General features: G+C 41.5%; 1 protein-coding gene across 1 annotated transcript in view; it reads left to right on the top strand.

Annotated features, from left to right (window-relative positions):
- WDR90 (WD repeat domain 90) overlaps positions 1–22,766 on the top strand; it is a 213,155-nt gene that overhangs the window by 13,344 nt on the left and 177,045 nt on the right. The window contains exon 11 of the mRNA XM_053694218.1: positions 21,403–21,548. Coding sequence (XP_053550193.1) covers positions 21,403–21,548 — 146 coding nt within the window. The remainder of the gene's footprint in view (positions 1–21,402; positions 21,549–22,766) is intronic.

The raw sequence follows: 22,766 nt of genomic DNA, 5'->3' as shown, positions 1-22,766 counted from the left end.
GGTAATGAAGGACAGCAGCATTTATGGGCTTAATCCTCCTAAATTAAATCCCCTTTGTTGTATTACAGTTCACAAGATAATAATCCTTGAATATTTTAAGGATTCATATGGGCACAATTTTTAATGGCATTTTTTATTAGGGATATGTTATTCCTAATTTGAGTATGAGAACAATGGGCTGGGATGTCATTTTTATTATTGAGATGTGTAAGGCTTGGGAATTAAGTCTATTGAGTCTGCTGTGTTTTTCACTTGCGTTTGTGTGTTAGACGTTTATGCTGTTTTTAACCAGATTTAAAAAGGTGCCTTTTTATTTCTCTTCTGAGAAATTGTTGCTCACTTACTCTTCAGTCCGGTCACGTGACACCCGAACTTCCGGTTTTACGGAGTGGTGCCGTTGCGACCGGACTGATACAGTTGAACAGCTCTTGAAGTGAAAGCTACTCTTACTGATCCTCATCATATTGTATTGCCAGCAGATCCATCTCTATTCCTCTAACTAGTGGGGTATTTGCTTGCCGGTAGGAACCTCAGACAATCTGAGGTGTTTTTTTGATTTTATAAAAATATATATATATTTTTTATGCTTGTTAAAATTTAAAGTAATTTATTTTTCTGTTAAGCAATCTGAGGTTAAGCATTTTCTTTTTTTTTTTTTTTTTTTTGGCCTATTTCTTGTGGGAATTTAAAGACAATGGACTTAGAACAGAATCAGTCTAGTTCCATAGATAAATGTTTACTTTCTTTAGAAGCCCAAATTGTTTTGCCTATGTTTGTTCTTCTTGTTTATCTAAGACTTTGAAACTTAAAGAGAAATTACTCCTTTCCGAGCCTAATATCTCTCAGGATAATGCTGTGCGTGACAAGCCTCAGCTTTCGCCTCAAACATCCCAAACTTTAGTTGTTTCTCATACTGTGCCTTCTGTGCCCTCTTATCCACCTGGGGGTGTTTATTTTCCTGGGGATTTTGCCGCTCAGTTTTCTTCTGCAGTATCAGCGGCTTTTTCAGCTTTCCCTTCGTTGGGTAATGCTAAGGTTTCTGATTCTAGAACTGCATTAGCCACTCTTGCTCAGATGTCTGATGAGAATACTTCAGTAGCTTCTGAAGGTGAGATTTCAGACTCTGACACTATAGCAGAAAAATCTTCAGAATATGAAGAAGTTCATTTTAGATTTAAAGAAGTAGGTAGGGGGCGCCCTTATTAGGCAAAACAATAATTAAGATTTGTGACAAATGAATCAGTTAGAAAAATTTAGCAGTGATAAATGACAGTTATATGACAATGGTATTTCTGTGAACACACTAGTATTAGACAACGTATAACCTAAATGGTATTGTTAGAATATACAATATGATATCATATCAACATACAGTCCTTAGTGGATAGCCTTGATAAAGTCTTAATAGATATGATGGTATCAGTAAAGGTGATTAGTTTAAATAATCTGTAGTAAATATAAAAGGACAGAAGCGCCACATGGCCCAGTATTGTTGGATAAAATCAAAGTAATATAAGTGACGATTGCACTCACATGTGGTAGGACACCCCTAGTGGTGTGGAAGGAGCAATCTGGGGTCAAAAGCAGTCACCCAGAAGACTGACCTCCGGTGGATATTAGGTCATCTGTAGAGGGTAATAAACAACACAAAAAGTGCCTATATGGCCTAGTGTTGTTTATTACCCTCTACAGATGACCAAATATCCACCGGAGGTCAGTCTTCTGGGTGATTGCTTTCCTTCCACACCACTAGGGGCGTCCTACCACATGTGAGTGCAATCGTCACTTATATTACTTTGATTGTATCCAACAGTACTGGGCCATGTGGCGCTTCTGTCCTTTTATATTTACTACAGATCATTTTAGATTTAAGCTTGAGCACATCTGATTACTTTTGTAGGAGGTTCTAGCTACTTTGGACGACTCTGAACCGGTGGTTGGTATCAACCCTACAAAGTCCTCAAAGTTGGATAGAGTCTGATTCACCATCTTCTGAGGAGGTTATTCCAGTATCAAGGAAGATGTCTGAAATTATTGCTCAGGAATGGGACAAACCAGGGGTTCCTTTTACCCCTTCACCTGTTTTTAAGAAAATGTTTCCTGTGGCTGACTATTCGTGACTCATGATGCACTGTTCCTAAAATAGAGGTAGCTATTTCTACTCTTGTTAAGAGAACTACCATTCCTATAGAGGATAGTTGCTCTTTTAAGGATCCAATGGACAAAAAGCTAGAGGCTTATTTTAAAAAGATGTATGGCCATCAATGATTACAGTGGCAACCAGCAGCAAGTATTGCTACGGTTGCAGGTGCTGCATCTTATTGGTGCGATGCATTATCTGATCTTATCTCAGAGGAAACTGCAGTAGAGGAGATCAAGGATAGGATCAAAGCTCTTAAATTGGCAAACACTTTAATCTGTGATGCCAATATGCAGATAATTTGTCTGGGAGCTAAGATGTCTAGCTTCAGAGTTCTTGCTCGCAAGGGTTCTGTGGTTAAAATCTTGGTCTGCTGATGTCTCTACTAAGGCCAAGCTTTTGGCTTTGCCTTACAAGGGAAATACTCTGTTTGGACCTGGTCTGGCAGAGATCATTTCAGAGATTACGGGTGGAAAGGGATCTTTCCTACCTCAGGACAAGAAGAACAGACCTAGATGTCGTCAGACTTCTAATTTTTGTTCCTTTCATATTTTAAGGGCCAAAAGTCCTTCCTCATCTAAACCTGATCAACCCAGATCTTCTTGGAAATCCAACCAGCCCTGGAATAAGGGAAAACAAAACAAGAAGCCTTATGTGTGGATCAGGCATTCTCTTTTTCGTCAAGCCTGGATACGCGATGTCCCAGACCCTTAGGGGGTGGACATAGTACCTCAGGGTTACAGAATGGGATTCAAGTCTTGCCCTCCCAGGGGCAGATTTCTCCTGTCAAGACTTTCCTCAAACCAAATAAAGAAGGAAGCCTTCTTAAACTGTGTAAAAGACCTATTCTCTCTGGGAGTTATTATTCCTGTCCCTCTAGCAGAACAGGGTCTAGGATTCTACTCAAATCTATTTGTAGTTCCCAAAAAGGAGGGGACTTTTCGACCCAAGTGTTTAAACAAATTCCTCAGGGTTCCGTCCTTCAAGATGGAAACTATTCGTTCCATTCTCCCTTTGGTGCAGGAGGGTCAGTTTATGACGACCATAGACCTGAAGGACGCATACCTTCACGTTGCCATACACAGGGAACAACATCAGTATTTGAGGTTTGCCTTTCTAGGCAAACACTTCCAATTTGTTGCACTTCCATTTGATCTAGCCACGGCTCCCAGAATATTCACAAAGGTTCTGGGGGCGCTTTTGGCTGTGATCAGGTCCCAGGGAATTGCTGTAGCGCCTTGTCTGGACGACATCTTGGTTCAGGCGTCATCTTTTCAACTATCCCAATCTCATACAGCGATGCTGTTGTCTTTTTTAATATCCCATTGGTTGAAGGTGAATTTGCAAAGAAGGACTATAATAGATTCCCTGTCCATGAAGATCTTTCTGACAGAGGTCAGAAAAGACGAGATTCTTGCTTCCTGCCTTTCTCTTCAGTCTGCTTTCTGTCCATCTGTGGCCTAATGCATGGAGGTGATTGGTCTGATGGTGGCATCAATGGACAGCATTCCTTTTGCTCGGTTCCATCTACGACCGCTACAACTTTGTATTCTCCGTCAATGGAACGGAAATCATTTGATTTAACTCAGAGGATAAATCTGGACCCTCTGACAAGAGACTCTCTCTCATGGTGGGTATCACAGGAACATCTGTTCTGGTGGTACTTGCTTTCTGAGACCTTCCTGGGAAATTGTGACTACGGACACCAGCCTGTCAGGCTGGGATGCTGTTTGGGGCCCTCTAAAAGCTCAGGGCCTGTGGTCTCGGGAGGAGTCCTCTCTTCCCATTAACATCTTAGAATTGAGAGCTTTCTTCAATGCCCTATTAGCGTGGCCTCAACTGGCATTGGTCCGGTTTATAAGATTTCAATCGGACAACATCACCTCAGTGGCTTACATCAACCACCAGGGAGGAACTCGGAGTTCCTTAGCCATGAAAAAAAGGTTACTCAAATTCTGCAGTGGGCGGAAGCTTAAGGTTGTCTATCTGCTATCCACATTCCAGGAGTGGACCATTGGGAGACAGATTTTCTGAGCAGACAGACCTTTCATCCCGGGGAGTGGGCTCTCCATCCGGAAGTGTTCTTTCAGATAACCCTCCAGTAGGGGGTTCCAGATTTGGATCTGATGGAGTCCTGCCAAAACGCCAAGGTTCCAAAGTACGGTTCAAGGTCAAGAGATCCTCAGGCTTTTCTGATATATGCTTTAGCAGTTCCTTGGAGGTTTTATCTGGCTTTTCTGTTTCCTCCATTTGCTCTCCTTCCACGAGTCATCGCTTGTATCATACAGGAGAGAGCATAGGTGATTCTAATAGGTCCTGCATGGCCTCGCAGGATCTGGTTCGCGGAACTGGTAAGGATGTCATCTCTACCTCCTTGGAGTTTACCTCTGAGGAAAGATCTTCTTCAGGGTCCCTTCCTCCATCCAAACCTAGATTTTCTGAAGCTAACTGTTTGGAGATTGAATGCCTAGTTCTGTCTAAGAGTGTTTTTTCTGACGCTGTCATTGAAACTTTGATTCAGGCTCAAAAGCTGGACACTCCCAAGATTTACCATAAGATATGGCGTAAATATCTTTATTGGTGTGATTCTAAGGGGTTCCCCTGGAGCCAGGTGAGGATTCCCCGGATTTTGTCCTTTCCTCAGAATGGACTGGATAAGGGTTTATCAGTCAGTTCTCTAAAGGGTCAGATTTCAGCGTTATCTGTCCTTTTGCACAAATGTCTGGTAGAATTACCAGACGTCAGAATCAGGCCTGTGTTTAAACCTGTTGCTCCCCCATGGAGCCTTAATTTAGTTCTTAAAGTTTAACAGCAGGCTCCGTTCGAGCCTATGCATGTTGTTGGTATAAAACTGTTATCCTGGAAGGTTTTGTTTCTTGTGGCCATTTCTTCCGCTCGCAGAGTGTCTGAACTTTCAGCTCTGCAGTGTGATTCTTTTTACCTTATTTTTCATGCTGATAAGGCGGTCCTTCGCACTAAATTGGGGTTTCTTCCTAAGATAGCAACGGATCGAAGCATTAATCAGGAAATTGTTGTTCCTTCTCTTTGTCCTAATCCTTCTTCTCAAAAGGAACGTCTCTTGCATAACTTGGATGTTGTGCGGGCTCTAAAATTTTACTTACAAGCTATTAAAGATTATCGTCAATCTTCTGCCCTGTTTGTTGTTTTCTCTGGAAAGCGTAAGGGTCAGAAGGCCACTTCTACTACTCTGTCTCTATGGTTGAGAAGTTTGATTCGTTTGGCTTATGAGACTGCTGGACAGCAGCCTCCTGAGAGAATTACAGCTCATTCCACTAGGGCTGTATCCTCGTCTTGGGCTTTCAAAAATGAAGCTTCTGTAGAACAGATTTACAAGGCGGCAACATGGTCTTCTCTGCATACTTTTCTCCTACATTGGTGTATCCGGTCCACGGCTTCATCCTTACTTGTGGGATATTCTCAATCCCTACAGGAAGTGGCAAAGAGAGCACACAGCAGAGCTGTCGATATAGCTCCCCTCAGGCTCCGCCCCCCCAGTCATTCTCTTTGCCGCTCTAACAAGTAGCATCTCCACGGGGGTGGTAAAGAGTATGTGGTGTTATATTTGTAGTTTTATTTCTTCAATCAAGAGTTTGTTATTTTAAAATAGTGCCAGCTTGTACTATTTACTTTGAGGCAGAACAGTGATGAAGATTTCTGCTGAGAGGAATATGATTTTAGCACCAGTAACTAAAATCCATTGCTGTACCCACGCATGACTGTTGAATAACAGAGAACTTCAGTTGGGGGGAAGAGTTTGCAGGCTTAACTGCTTCAGGTATGATCAGTCATTTTTCTAACAAGACCAAGTAATGCTAGAAGACTGTCAGAAATCCCCTCAGGGATAGGTAAGCCATTTTTCTCAAACTCTGTATAAAATAATGGCTTAAATTAAGGGCTCAATGCTGGTTGACACTATTGTGGGCTTAATCGATTGCTTATTAGCATGTTTCAGTATGCATAAGGTGTTTTTTGAGACTTTTAAAACACTTATGGGGTTTAATATTGCGCCTGGCACTTAATTAGACACCTAATCTAGTCTATAAGGCCCCACCACTCTGGAAGGAAGAGAGAGGAGGCCTCATTTTCGCGCCTCAATTGCGCAGTTGTTTTGACTAGACAGTTCATGCAGCTTCACGTGGGGAGTCCAGAGACATCAGAAAGGACTTCAGAGAGGCTTATTTCTTACTCAAATAATCCCTAAGGAAGGTAAAAGCCACAGTAGAGGCTGTGGCATTGTGCTGTAGTGTTTTTAACCGGTTAACTGCTGTTCTTAGCTCCGGTTTGGGCATTAAGGGGTTAATTGGTCTGAAAAATTGTGTGCAATCTTTTCAAAGCATTAAGACAATGTGGTGAAAATTTCATTAAAATCGGATGATTTTTTTATGTTTTAGTAATAAAGTGTGCACTTTTATTATTTAAAGACACAGTAACGTTTTTGTCAAAATTATTTTTTATTGCATTGAAGTTCTGTCTAACTCTGTCAAACATGTCTGAACCTTCAGATAGCATTTGTTCTGTATGTTTAAAGGCCAAGGCGGTGCCCCCATTAAACTTATGTGTGAAGTGTGCTATAGCGTCCAAACAGCTTAAGGACCGCACAGTCACGCTTATAGATGTAGCCCAAAATGATTCTTTAGCTGAAGGTAGTGAGGATAGTCCACTATCCTCTCCTTCTGTGTCAACACCAGCTATGCCCGCGCCAGCGATGCCCAGTACATCTAGCGCACCGATTCCTATTACTTTGCAACAGTTAGCGGCAGTAATGGATAATTCTCTCGCAGCATTTTTATCCAAACTGCCAGCTTTTCCAAGGAAGCGTGATAGCTCAGTTTTAAATACAGAAGATGAGCAAGCAGACGCAGCGGATAATTTATCTGTAGTGCCCTCACATCAATCTGATTTGGCGGTGAGGGAGGGCCTGTCTGAGGGAGAAATTTCTGACACAGGAATAGTTTCTCAGCAGGCAGAGCCAGATACCATAGCATTTAAGTTAGAACACCTCCGCGCCCTACTTAAGGAGGTCCTAGCTACACTTGATGATTGTGACCCTTTGGTGGTCCCAGAAAAATTGTGTAAAATGGACAAATTCTTAGAGGTCCCAGTACACACTGATGCATTTCCGATACCTAAGAGGGTGGCGGATAAAGTGACTAGGGAGTGGGAGAGACCAGGTGTACCGTTTGTTCCCCCCCCTATATTTAAGAAAATGTTCCCCATTGCTGACCCCAGAAAGGACGCGTGGCAGACGGTCCCTAAGGTAGAGGGGGCAGTTTCAACACTAGCTAAACGCACGACTATACCAATAGAAGATAGTTGCGCTTTCAAAGATCCTATGGATAAAAAATTAGAAGGTTTGCTTAAGAAAATTTTTGTTCAACAAGGTTTTCTTCTTCAACCAATTTCTTGCATTATTCCTGTAACCACTGCAGCGTCTTTTTGGTTTGAGGAACTAGAAAACTCGCTACAGAAGGAGACTTCTTATGATGAAGTCATGGACAGAATTCACGCCCTGAAGTTGGCTAATGCCTTCATTACAGATGCCGCTTTTCAGTTAGCTAAATTAGCGGCGAAAAATTCAAATTTTGCAATCGTGGCGTGCGGAGCGCTTTGGCTAAAATCTTGGTCGGCGGATGTGTCGTCCAAAACAAAATTGCTTAATATTCCTTTCAAGGGTAAGACCCTATTCGGGCCAGAGTTGAAAGAAATTATTTCAGATATCACTGGGGGAAAGGGCCATGCCCTTCCACAAGATAGACCTTTCAAAGCTAAAAATAAGTCTAATTTTCGTTCCTTTCGCAATTTCAGGAACGGACCTGCTTCTACCTCTACAGCCACTAGGCAAGAGGGTAACGCATCCCAGCCCAAGCCAGCATGGAAACCATTGCAAGGCTGGAACAAGGGTAAACAGGCCAAGAAGCCTGCTGCTGCTACCAAGACAGCATGAAAGGGTAGCCCCCGATCCGGGACCGGATCTAGTAGGGGGCAGACTTTCTCTCTTTGCTCAGGCTTGGGCAAGAGATGTTCCGGACCCCTGGGCGCTAGAAATTGTCTCGCAGGGGTATCTTCTGGAATTCAAGGACCTTCCTCCAAAGGGAAGGTTCCACATGTCTCGCTTATCTTTAGACCAGATAAAGAGACAGGCATTCTTACGTTGCGTAGAAGACCTTCTAAAAATGGGAGTGATACACCCAGTTCCAACAGCAGAACAAGGACTGGGTTTTTACTCAAACCTGTTTGTAGTTCCCAAAAAGGAAGGAACTTTCAGGCCAATCCTGGATTTAAAAATCCTAAACAAATTCCTCAGAGTTCCATCATTCAAAATGGAAACCATTCGGACAATTTTACCAATGATCCAGGAGGGTCAATATATGACTACCGTGGACTTAAAGGATGCATACCTGCATATTCCTATCCACAAAGATCACCATCAGTTCCTGAGGTTCGCTTTTTTGGAGCAAAGGCTCATACGGACATTGTTCTAGCCTTTCTAAGGTCTCACGGGTGGAAGGTGAACATAGAAAATAGTTCTCTGTCCCCGTTCACAAGGGTTCCCTTCCTGGGAACAATAATAGACTCTGTAGAAATGAAGATCTTTCTGACGGAGGTCAGGAAGTTAAAGCTTTTGAACACTTGTCGAGTTCTTCATGCCATTCCTCAACCCTCCGTAGCTCAGTGCATGGAGGTAATAGGACTCATGGTTGCGGCAATGGACGTGGTTCCCTTTGCTCGAATTCATTTAAGACCACTGCAACTGTGCATGCTCAAACAGTGGAATGGGGATTATGCAGATTTGTCTCCCCAGATACAAATGGACCAGAAAACCAGAGACTCACTCCTCTGGTGGTTGTCTCAGGATCACCTGTCTCAGGGAATGAGTTTCCGCAGACCGGAGTGGATCATTGTCACGACCGACGCCAGCCTCTTGGGCTGGGGTGCGGTCTGGGAGTCCCTGAAAGCTCAGGGTCTATGGTCTCGGGAAGAATCTCTTCTCCCGATAAACATTTTGGAATTGAGAGCGATATTCAATGCGCTCCAGGCATGGCCTCAACTAGCGGAGGCCAAATTCATCAGATTTCAGTCGGACAACATGATGACTGTAGCGTACCTCAATCATCAGGGAGGAACAAAGAGTTCCCTGGCGATGAGGGAAGTATCCAAGATCATCAAATGGGCAGAGGATCACTCCTGCCATCTATCAGCAATTCACATCCCAGGAGTGGACAACTGGGAAGCGGATTATCTGAGTCGTTAGACCTTCCATCCGGGGGAGTGGGAACTTCACCCGGAGGTTTTTGCCCAGTTAACTCGACTATGGGGCCTTCCAGATCTGGATCTGATGGCGTCACGTCAGAACTCCAAAGTTCCACGTTACGGGTCCAGGTCCAGGGATCCCAAGGCGACATTGGTAGATGCCTTAGTGGCGCCTTGGTCGTTCAATCTAGCTTATGTCTTTCCACCGTTTCCTCTTCTCCCCCGGCTAGTAGCCAGGATCAAACAGAAGAAGGCTTCGGTAATTCTGATAGCTCCTGCGTGGCCACGCAGGACTTGGTATGCAGACCTGGTGAATATGTCATTGGTTCCACCATGGAAGCTACCTTTGATGCAGGACCTTCTAATCCAAGGTCCATTCACACATCCAAACCTAGTTTCTCTGCAACTGACTGCTTGGCGATTGAACGCTTGATTCTCGCTAAGCGTGGGTTTTCGGAATCAGTTATATATACTCTGATCCAGGCTAGGAAGCCTGTCACCAGAAAAATTTACCATAAGATATGGCGGAAATATCTTTGCTGGTGCGAATCCAAGGGTTACTCATGGAGTAAGATTAGGATTCCAAGGTTACTATCTTTTCTCCAAGAAGGATTGGAGAAAGGTCTGTCAGCTAGTTCCTTAAAAGGACAGATATCTGCTCTGTCTGTTTTGTTACACAAGCGTCTGGCAGCCGTGCCAGATGTTCAGGCTTTTGTACAGGCTTTAGTTAGAATCAAGCCCGTCTACAGACCTGTGGCTCCTCCATGGAGTCTAAATTTAGTTCTTTCAGTTCTTCAAGGGGTTCCGTTTGAACCTCTACATTCCATAGATATTAAGTTATTGTCTTGGAAAGTTTTGTTTTTGGTAGCCATTTCTTCTGCTAGAAGAGTTTCTGAATTGTCTGCTTTGCAGTGTAATTCACCCTATCTGGTGTTTCATACAAATAAGGTCGTTTTACGTACCAAACCTGGTTTTCTTCCAAAAGTGGTTTCCAATAAGAATATTAACCAGGAAATAGTTGTTCCTTCTCTGTGTCCTAATCCAGTTTCTAACAAGGAACGTCTGTTACACAATCTTGATGCGGTTCGTGCTTTGAAGTTTTATTTAAAAGCAACTAAAGACTTCAGACAAACATCGTCCTTGTTTGTCGTCTATTCTGGCAAGAGGAGAGGTCAAAAAGCGACTGCAACCTCTCTGTCTTTCTGGCTGAAAAGTATAATCCGATTGACTTATGAGACTGCTGGAAGGCAGCCTCCTGAATGAATTACAGCTCACTCTACTAGAGCTGTGGCTTCCACATGGGCTTTCAAGAATGAGGCTTCTATTGAACAGATCTGTAAGGCAGCGACTTGGTCTTCACTGCATACATTTGCCAAATTTTACAAATTCGATACTTTTGCTTCTTCGGAGGCTATTTTTGGGAGAAAGGTTTTGCAAGCAGTGGTGCCTTCCGTTTAGGTGACCTGACTTGTTCCCTCCCTTCATCCGTGTCCTAAAGCTTTGGTATTGGTTCCCACAATTAAGGATGAAGCCGTGGACCGGATACACCAATGTAGGAGAAAACAGAATTTATGTTTACCTGATAAATTTCTTTCTCCTACGGTGTATCCGGTCCACGGCCCACCCTGGAATTTTGGTCAGGTTTAAATTTATTTTTGTAAACTACAGTCACCACTGCACCCTATGGTTCTCCTTTTTCTCCTAACCGTCGGTCGAATGACTGGGGGGGCGGAGCCTGAGGGGAGCTATATGGACAGCTCTGCTGTGTGCTCTCTTTGCCACTTCCTGTAGGGATTGAGAATATCCCACAAGTAAGGATGACAAGTTTAGGTGTCTGAAGAAAAATTTTGATTTCATCCACAAGCAAGTTTTGGGGTATGGTGGCTTTAAAGCAGTTAGGAACTTGTAAAGAGGTACTTAAGGCGTTTTCCTAACAATTGCTACCCTAGTTTAGAAAGCCAGAGTTTGCTATTCTGTTCTGTTTTTTCCAAAGATCTCTGTGAGGAACTGTGTCTTCTCATACCTTGTAACTGTCTACATGCCGGACAGCGGAGCAGGTAAGTGCTTTTTCTTCCAGTTGGGGAGACCATGCACTTAACAAATTAAAAGACACTGCTTTTTTATTGGGACATAGATAATCATGTTGTATGGGTTACACTGGGGCATGAAGCAGGCACTGTAGCTTGTGTGAGTCTAACATTTAAACTCTTATAAAAAGAAAGGGTAAAAGCAATTCAAAAAATCCAGCACTTCAATCCTTGATAGGGTGCATACTGCAATAGGATTACTGCAAAAATCCTCAAAGTAATATAGAACAAAAGTAGCAGACACACCACAAAGTCCTTATGCAGAGGTTCTCTTTATTATCACAAACTGGGAGCCAGGAAAGCAGAACAACGTTTCGGGCTATAAACCCTTATTCATGTTCATAACTTGTACATCACACTTAATCACCTTAAATACCTACAACCAGGTAAAACCACACCTTTTTAATTTAACCATTTACAAGGCAAAAAGAAGGCCTTTCATAGTGACCTCTAGTGGTTTACACTTGAAAATACATGTGATTTACCACATTTATTAAAAAACATTTTTTTAAAAAAATACAAAGTTAAAATGCATTTAACAGATGTCATAGCAAGATATTATACACAGAATTCAAAGAGCCAGAGAAACAAGGATTATCACATCACTCTTAGTATTATTACTTCTCTTAAAGGAACACACTCAAATCCAATTCTCTATTCATTCCATTTGGAGCCAATGTGTTTAACTTATTAATCCAGAAAGCCTCACGTTTTTGTAACAATAATTCTCTATTGCCACCACGCCTAGGGCTTTGTACAAAATCTATAATTTGAAAGCGCAGTTGTGCAATAGTGTGGTTGCAGCTCAAAAAATGATAAGCTACAGGTGCATTTAAATTATTAGTTCTTATATTGGATTTATGCTGTATGATTCTATCTCTGACCCGCTGGGTCGTCTCACCAATATAAATTAACCCACACGGACACTTAATTAGGTATATTACAAAGTTTGCATTACAATTAAAGTAGCCCATAATCCTGAATTTCTGACCCGTTTGGGGATGTATAAAAAGGTCACCTTTTATCATATTATTGCAATTTGAACAATTCAGGCAAGGGAAGCAACCATTATTTTCTGATGTAATAAAACCTTGTTTAGATTTCTTATTTGACCCAACATCTGCTTTGATTAGTTTATCCCTAAGACTAGGTAATCTAGTGTAGGCTGGCATAGGAGGCTGTTGAAATGCTGAAACCTCTGGATTACATTCCTTCAAAATATTCCAATGTTTACGAACTATTTTTTGTATTGCTGCACTGTTAGCACTGTATTCTGAAACAAAAACCAATCTATTAGGGTCCTTTTTCCTTTGGACATCTGTCATATTGACCCTATTCTTTGGTGTCTGTAAGACTTTTCTCAAAGTTGTCTGTATCATATCATAAGGATACCCACGTTCAATAAATCTTAAACCCATTTCTTCTAACCTTTGCAGGGCCAGTTTTTCATCTTTAACAATACGTTTAATCCTAAGCATTTGACTGTATGGTAATGACTTGATTAAAGAGGGGGCATGGGCACTAGAAAAGTGTAGAAGGCTATTCCTGTCTGTTTTTTTTCCTATACAAATCTGTCTTTAGACAGGAACCATCTTTATAGACTTTAGTGTCCAAAAAATTGATTGATTCTTCACTCCAAGATAGGGTAAACTTGATACATCTAAAAGCCATATTGAGATCTGCAACAAACTGCTGAAGGGAGCCAACGTCACCCCACCAAATGCCAAATATATCATCTATGTAGCGCCACCAGGTGGCGCCACACAGATGAAATAAATTGTTCTCATAGACAAACTTTTCCTCGAATACACTCATAAAGATGTTGGCATAGGTAGGGGCGACGTTGGACCCCATAGCAGTACCCTGCTTCTGTACAAAGTAAGAGTCTTCAAACAAGAAGTAATTACAGTATAACACAATCTCCATTAGTTCAATAATAAACTGCTGCTGCATAACTGTAAATTTATTACTTCTAGCCATCATTAACCTAATAGAATCTAACCCACTAGTATGGGGTATAGCAGTGTACAGACTCACAATATCAAGACTGTACAAAATACATTTATCCATATTACCTGGTAAGTTCTCAATTTTAGATAGAAAATCATCTGTATCTTTAATATATGACATTGCTTGTGACACAAAAGGTCTCAAAAGCTTATCCAGGTAAATGGATATATTTGTGCAGATAGAATCAGTGCCAGCTACAATGGGGCGTCCTGGTGGGGCCCCATTGTAGCTGACACTGATTCTATCTGCACAAATATATCCATTTACCTGGATAAGCTTTTGAGACCTTTTGTGTCACAAGCAATGTCATATATTAAAGATACAGATGATTTTCTATCTAAAATTGAGAACTTACCAGGTAATATGGATAAATGTATTTTGTACAGTCTTGATATTGTGAGTCTGTACACTGCTATACCCCATACTAGTGGGTTAGATTCTATTAGGTTAATGATGGCTAGAAGTAATACATTTACAGTTATGCAGCAGCAGTTTATTATTGAACTAATGGAGATTGTGTTATACTGTAATTACTTCTTGTTTGAAGATTCTTACTTTGTACAGAAGCAGGGTACTGCTATGGGTCCAACGTCGCCCCTACCTATGCCAACATCTTTATGAGTGTATTCGAGGAAAAGTTTGTCTATGAGAACAATTTATTTCATCTGTGTGGCACCACCTGGTGGCGCTACATAGATGATATATTTGGCATTTGGTGGGGTGACGTTGGCTCCCTTCAGCAGTTTGTTGCAGATCTCAATATGGCTTCTAGATGTATCAAGTTTACCCTATCTTGGAGTGAAGAATCAATCAATTTTTTGGACACTAAAGTCTATAAAGATGGTTCCTGTCTAAAGACAGATTTGTATAGGAAAAAAACAGACAGGAATAGCCTTCTACACTTTTCTAGTGCCCATGCCCCCTCTTTAATCCAGTCATTACCATACAGTCAAATTCTTAGGATTAAACGTATTGTTAAAGATGAAAAACTGGCCCTGCAAAGGTTAGAAGAAATGGGTTTAAGATTTATTGAACGTGGGTATCCTTATGATATGATACAGACAACTTTGAGAAAAGTCTTACAGACACCAAAGAATAGGGTCAATATGACAGATGTCCAAAGGAAAAAGGACCCTAATAGATTGGTTTTTGTTTCAGAATACAGTGCTAACAGTGCAGCAATACAAAAAATAGTTCGTAAACATTGGAATATTTTGAAGGAATGTAATCCAGAGATTTCAGCATTTCAACAGCCTCCTATGCCAGCCTACACTAGATTACCTAGTCTTAGGGATAAACTAATCAAAGCAGATGTTGGGTCAAATAAGAAATCTAAACAAGGTTTTATTACATCAGAAAATAATGGTTGCTTCCCTTGCCTGAATTGTTCAAATTGCAATAATATGATAAAAGGTGACCTTTTTATACATCCCCAAACGGGTCAGAAATTCAGGATTAGGGGCTACTTTAATTGTAATGCAAACTTTGTAATATACCTAATTAAGTGTCCGTGTGGGTTAATTTATATTGGTGAGACGACCCAGCGGGTCAGAGATAGAATCATACAGCATAAATCCAATATAAGAACTAATAATTTAAATGCACCTGTAGCTTATCATTTTTTGAGCTGCAACCACACTATTGCACAACTGCGCTTTCAAATTATAGATTTTGTACAAAGCCCTAGGCGTGGTGGCAATAGAGAATTATCGTTACAAAAACGTGAGGCTTTCTGGATTAATAAGTTAAACACATTGGCTCCCAATGGAATGAATAGAGAATTGGATTTGAGTGTGTTCCTTTAAGAGAAGTAATAATACTAAGAGTGATGTGATAATCCTTGTTTCTCTGGCTCTTTGAATTCTGTGTATAATATCTTGCTATGACATCTGTTAAATGCATTTTAACTTTGTATTTTTAAAAAAAAATGTTTTTTAATAAATGTGGTAAATCACATGTATTTTCAAGTGTAAACCACTAGAGGTCACTATGACAGGCCTTCTTTTTGCCTTGTAAATGGTTAAATTAAAAAGGTGTGGTTTTACCTGGTTGTAGGTATTTAAGGTGATTAAGTGTGATGTACAAGTTATGAACATGAATAAGGGTTTATAGCCCGAAACGTTGTTCTGCTTTCCTGGCTCCCAGTTTGTGATAATAAAGAGAACCTCTGCATAAGGACTTTGTGGTGCGTCTGCTACTTTTGTTCTATAAAAAGAAAGGGTAAAATGTTTTTATTAGGCTTTATTTTCCTGACACATATTTACTTTATCAAACAATACAAGTTTAAACTAAAAGTAAAGCTGAATGTTCTATTTCAGCAGCTTATTCATTTCCCCTTTGCTTTAAAATAAAACGATGCAACATTTTAAACTGTCCGGTTTAAAAAAGTGGATATTTCTGGTACTCAGTGTACCAGGAAGTTATTTTTAGTGCCTCTCTGTGTCACAGCAGTAATTTGAGCTCAGCAGTTGCGGTCACATGACTGGCTTTACTTCATAACGTTTCTGAGGAAAAAGTTGTTTTTCTCCATTTCTTGGTTATCCGGTCTTAATTGGTAGCTGTAAGGCACCTCAGTAATTGAGGTGTGGTTGCCTGAGGGGTATTTTAGTAGTTTATTTGATGTTTATTAAATGTTTTTTCTTAACTTTTCTCACATAATTTTAGCTGGGGATCGATCCTAATTTGGGATAAAATTTAAAGCGTATTTTTTCCTTGGCTTATTTTAATTGAATATTAAAATCTTTGAAACGTATCTGTACAAGTGTATTTACTGTTTCACAACATGTCTGATATGGAGCAAGAGCCTGCTCTCATGAATTCATGCTTATGTTTAGATGCACAAATTGCAACTCCTATGCAATTTTGTTCTTCATGTGTGCAAAATAAAGGTAAAAATTTTGAGCCTAATGTTTCTCAGGATGATGCTGTTAAAATAATAATTCAGCTTTCGCCTGCTATGTCCCAAGCCTCAATGGCGTCACATGCAGTGCCCTGAGGTTCCTCTTTAACTCCTAGTGGAGTTTATTTAAAAGCAGAAATTGCTGCCCAGTTATCTTCAGCGGTATCTGCGGCATTAGCTGCCATTCCCAGATTACAGGGAAAACGCAAAAGGAAAACCTAAAAATTCAGAAAGTAAGGTTCCTGTCCTCAATTTTGCTTCCCAAGTTGCCCTTTCTTATAAGTCTGATGAGGAAGATACATCTGGACTTTCTGAGGGTGAAATCTCAGATTCAGACAGTATAATTCCTTCTTCTGAGACTGCGGTGGTATCTTTCAGATTTAAGCTTAAACACCTTTTGTTTATTGTTAAAGGAGGTTTTAGCTACTTTAGATGACTCCGATACCCCTGTTGTTGTCACTCCTTAGAAATCTAGTAAACTTAATAGTTTCTTTGATGAATCTTCCACGGAGGTTTTTCCTGTGCAGGACCGTGCTAGGGAGATTATCTCGCAGGAATGGGGGAAACCAGGGGTGTCTTTTTTTTCTCCCCGTCTCCCATTTTTAAGAAAATGTTTCCTGTCGAGGACTCCATTAAAGACTCTTTGTATACTGTACCCAAAGTTGAAGGGGCCATTTCCACTCTGGCTAAGAGAGCCACTATTCCTATTGAGGATCGCTGCTCTTTTAAGGATCCGATGGACAAGAAGCTGGAGGCTTATTTGAAAAAGATTTATGTTCACCAAGGCCTCCAATTGCAACCTGTGGTGTGTATTGCCACCGTGACTAGTGTGGCATCTTATCAGTTTGACGCCTTGTCTGATTCTCTTCAAGTAGAGACTTCCTTGGATGAAATTTAAGATAGGATTAAAGCTCTTAAGTTGGCCAATTCCTTTATTGCAGATGCCATTTTACAGGTTGTTAAACTACTAGACTTCTATTTTTGCTGTCCTAGCCAGCAGGGTGTTATGGTTGAAATCCGCATCTGCGGATGTTTCCTCTAAAGTCAAGCTTCTGGCGATTCCTTACAAGGGCAAAACCTTGTTTGGACCCGGTTTGGCAGAAATTATCGCTGATATTACAGGTGGAAAAGGGTATTTTCTACCTCAAGATAAGAAGAATAGACCTGAAGGACGTCAGAGTAATTTTCGTTCCTTTCGTTTCTTCAGAGGAAAGCCTTCCCATTCCTCTTCCAAGCAGGTACAATCCAAATCTTCTTGGAAACCCAATCAGTCTTGAAACAATGGGAAATGATCAAAGAAACCCGCAGCTGATGCCAAATCAGCATGAAGGGTTTGCCCCCGATCCGGGATCGGATCAGGTGGGGGGCAGACTTTCTCAGTTCTCTCAAGCCTGGATACGAGATGTCCCAGATACCTGGACTGTGGACGTATCTCAGGTTTACAAATTGGAATTCAAGACTTTTCCTCCCAGAGGCAGATTCCTTTTCTCAAGATTATCTGCATACCAGTAAAAGAGGGAGGCGTTCTTGAAATGTATACAACATCTTTCCTTCCTGGGAGTGATAGTTCCAGTGCAGGAACAGTGTCTCGGTTTCTACTCCAACCTATTTGTGGTTCCCAAAAAAGAGAGAACTTTCCATCCCATTCTAGACTGGAAATGTCTAAACAAGTTTCTCAAAGTTCCATCCATCAAGATGGAGACTATACGCTCCATTCTTCCTTTAGTACAAGAGGGTCAGTGCATGACAACCATAGACCTAAAGGATGCGTATCTTCATGTACCTATTCACAGGGACCATCATAGGTTCCTGACATTTGGCTTTCTGGACAAACATTTCCAGTTTGTGACCCTTCCATTTGGTCTAGCGACAGCTCCCATAATTTTTTCCAAGGTTCTGGGGGCTCTTTAGGCAGTGATACATTTTTCGTGGAATTCCTGTGGCACCCTACCTGGACGACATATTGGTTCAGGCGCCATCTTTTAAACAAGCAAAATCTCACACAGAGATATTGTTGTCTTTTCTTCATTCCCATGGATGGAATGTGAATCTGGAAAAAAAGTTCTTAGGGACCATAATAGATTCTCTAGTGATGAAGATTTTTCTGACAGAGGTCAGGAAAAACAAAATCATTTCCTCTTATATCTCTCTTCAGGCTACTGCTTATCCTACAGTGGCTTAATGTGTGGAGATAATCAGTCTGATGGTGGCTTCCATGTACATCATTCCTTTTGCTTGATTCCATTTTAGAGCTCTCCAGTTGTGCATGCTCAGACAATGGAATGGCGACCATGCGGATCTATCTCAGAGAATAGAGTTAGATCAGTCGTCAAGGGATTCTCTCGCATGGTGGATTTCTCAGGAACATCTGTCTCAGGGCACATGCTTTCGGAGACCTTCCTGGGTGATCGTGATCACGGACGCCAGCCTGCTGGGGAGCAGTCTGGAACTTGTTAAAAGCTCAGGGCCTTTGGACTCGGGTGGAGTCTGCTCTTCCCATCAACATCTTACAGTTGAGGGTGACTTACAATGCTCTATTGGCTTGGCCTCAGTTGTCCTCAGCCCAATTTATCAGGTTCCAATCAAACAAGATAACCTCTGTGGGTTACATCAATCACCAGGGAGGATCTCGGAGTTCCTTAGCAATAAAGGAGGTTACTCGGATTCTTCAGTGTGCAGAGACCCACAATTGCTGTCTATCTGCCATCCACATTCCCGGAGTAGACAACTGGGAAGCGGATTTTCTGAGCAGAGAGACTTTTCATCCTGGGGAGTGGGAACTCCATCCGGAGGTGTTTTCCAGCTTAGTCCTCAAATGGGGGGTGCCCGAGTTAGATCTGATGGCGTCCCGTCAGAACGCCAAGCTTCCGAGGTAAGGTTCAAGGTCAAGAGATTCGTAGGCCGTTCTGATAGATGCTCTGGCAGGTTCCTTGGGTTTTCAGGTTGGCATACCTGTTTCCTCCGTTTGCTCTCCTTCCATGAGTCATTGCTCGTATCAAACAGGAGAGGGCGTTGGTGATTCTAATAGCCCCTGCGTGGCCTCGCAGGATCTGGTTTGCAGACCTAGTGGAGATGTCATCTCTCCCACCTTGGAGACTACCTCTGAGGAAGGACCTCCTGATTCAGTGTCCCTTCCTTCGTCCAAATCTCATTTCTCTGAAGCTGACTGCTTGGAGATTGAACATTTAATTCTGTCTAAGCGTGTTTTTTTCTGAGTCGGTCATTGAGACCATGATTCAGGCTTGCAAGCCTGCTACTAGAAAGATTTACCATAAGATATGGCGTAAATATCTGTATTGGTGTGAATCCAAGGGCTACTCTTGGAGTAGAATTAGAATTCCTAGAAAAAAATTTTTTTCTTCAGGAAGGCCTGGAGAAGGGATTGTCAGGCAGTACCCTGAAGGGTCATATTTCTGCTTTATCAGTTTTACTACATAAACATTTTGCGGTTGTGCCAGATGTGCAATCTTTTTGTCAGGCCATAGTCAAAATCGGGCCTGTTTTTAAGTCTGTTGCTCCTCTTTGGAGCCTTAACCTTGTTCTTAAAGTTTTACAGCTGGCTCAGTTTGAGCCGTTGCATTAAATAGACATTAAGTTGTTATCTTGGAAGGTTTTGTTTCTTGTTCCTATCTCTTCTGCTCGAAGAGTCTCGGAACTCTCAGCTCTGCAGTGTGATTCCCCTTATCTTATTTTTCATGCCGATAAGGCGGTTCTTTGTACTTGGTTAGGTTTCCTTCCTAAGGTTGTTTCTAATAGAAATATCAATCAGGAAATTGTTGTTCCCTCTCTGTGTCCTAATCCTCCTTCTTCCAAAGAACGTTTGTTACACAATTTGGATGTTTTAAGTGCTCTTAAATTCTACTTACAGACAACTAAGGATTTTCGGCAGTCCTCTGCCCTCTTTGTCTGTTTCTCTGGGAAACGTAAAGATCAGAAAGTTACTGCTACTACTCTTTCTTTTTGGTTTCGTAGTATCATTCGTTTGGCTTATGAGACTGCTGGACAGCAGCCTCCTGAGAGAATTACGGCTCATTCCACAAGAGCTGTTTCCTCTTCTTGGGCTTTCAAAAATGAAGCTTCTGTGGAACACATTTGCAAGGCTGCAACTTGGTCTTCTTTACATACTTTTTCCAAATTTGATACTTTTGCCTTGGCTGAGGCTTTTTTTGGGAGAAAGGTTCTTCAAGCGGTGGTGCCTTCTGTTTAGGACTGCCTGTCTTGTCCGTCCCTGTTTATCCGTGTCCTCTAGCTTGGGTATTGGTTCCCAACCGTAATTACTCAAGTCGTGGACTCACTATATCTTAGGAAAGAAAAACAAACAACATTTATGCTTACCTGATAAATGTATTTCTTTCTGGATATGGTGAGTCCATGTCCCCACCCTTTATTTTAAGACAGTTGTTCTTTTGACTATAACCTCAGGCACCTCTACACCTTGTGTTACTCCTTTTTCTCCATTTCCCTTCGGTCGAATGACTGAAGGTTGTGGGTAAGGGAGTGATACTTAGCAGTTTAACTGTGGTGCTCTTTTCCTCCTCCTGCTGGCCAGGAGTGATATTCCCAACAGTGGACTCACCCTAAGCCGTGGACTCACCCTATACGGAAAGAAAGAAATTTATCATGTAAGCATAATTTGTTTTTTTTTTTCATTGCAACATTCTTAATCTGAAATTTTATCACATTAAACTCAATCAGTGATTAGTACAGTCCCACTCTTTTTTGTTCTAGTAGGGAACAAAAATCTATCAATTTAATTTAATCTTAATTAGAAATCTCTCAAAATTTATTTTCACATCAGAAGACATTGAATTGTATTGATTAAAAACGTATTGAAATTTATAAATGTTTCATTTGGAAATCTGCATTATAGTAATTTTCAACTATTTGCTAATGCATTTTACGGAGATTCCTATAACACTTACTGGTAGAATCTACATTGGTGACAGCACTGACTGAGGAGAGTTTAACGGTTATTCTGACTCTTTTTACTACAGGTATCTTCCCTGGCCTTTAATGGCAGCTGTACACTACTGGCATCTGCACAGACGGGCACACTCAGCATGATTCGACTTTGGCACTTTCAAAAGGGCACCTGTCTTGCTATGTTCAAAACTCATTCTCATTCAGTCTCATGTCTAAGGTAAGTTGTTAGAAAGTAGAAATTGTTTTTTATTTCAACATTTAGTTCACTCCATCACCCAGATCTAACTGACTGACGCACTCACTGTAGCAGTGAATTCTTTACTCACACTGATATTCAGATGTAGAAGTTTTTCTCTAGAAGGAGAAAAGAGAAAGAGCGTATCCACGATCTAAGTGCAGTAAATAAGTTCACACTTTATTGAAAGAATAAAACATAAGCAAATTCTCACTCACAAGAGTGCCCTCAAACATATGAGGTATGTCCGTTCCTTAAGAAATATACACAAAATTCCACTCCAGCACTGTTTATCCTCCTTACTGCCTCCCTCCGTGTCAGCCGATATTCAGTATAATCGAGTATCACAGGGGACTTAGCTAAATAATTATGCTGTGGGCTTAAATGTGTATAGAGGAAATCGTGTGAATGCGCTATAGGAAACAAACTATACTTGCCGGCTGTTAGTTTGATCCGAGCGTCATCCACATTCCCTTCTCCTCACACGTCAGATTATGGGCGTGGCCTTACGCGTTTCGCGGGCTCCTCCCGCTTCGTCAGAGGCTATGCCCATAATGTCCATAATCCGCCCTTATGTATGGTTGTATGCAACACGCCTCCAAATATTGATTGGATAAGATCTGGGGGCGTGTAATGTTAGGTGTCTCCTATTTCTTATAGTAAATACCTGTTATGCCGTGACACATATCTATTTTGTTTTCATAACCGCGCTCCCAGCTGTCTAGTACTTTGAAAATCTGCACAGTAACTAGGGGTGTCAAAAATAATCGGCACAACGATGCATCACGATGCTGCATCGATGCAGTGAAGAGCCGAATCGATTCACACAATGTCACGTTACCCCTCCTCCACAAGGAAAGATAGGTGCGCACACACAGGAGGATTCAAGACACAGCTCAGTCAGCAGCTGTCCCTCCTGCAACTTCCTAGGCTACATGGGCTTTCCAGGTGACAGGGTTGCTTGTGAGTAAAAATGAGTGACACAGCACACAGGGGTCAAGGGTTGCCAAATTCAGGGATTTGACCAGACAGTCCGGTTTCAGTAAGAAAACTTACAGCTGTTTTCAGTAAAAAACCTGACAGTTTTAATGCGTGCACAAATGTTTTAGCTCTGCAATTCTGCCTATCTGATTTCTTCCACCTTTTGATCAGGACAGGAATAGTGCATGGGGTTAATAGGGAACCAACTACTGTTTACTC

The sequence above is a fragment of the Bombina bombina genome, chromosome 11 (assembly GCF_027579735.1).
Source record: "Bombina bombina isolate aBomBom1 chromosome 11, aBomBom1.pri, whole genome shotgun sequence".
NCBI classification, from domain to species: Eukaryota; Metazoa; Chordata; class Amphibia; order Anura; family Bombinatoridae; genus Bombina; species Bombina bombina.
Note: the sequence above shows the minus strand (reverse complement) of the source record. Positions and strands in the feature narration are given on the sequence as shown.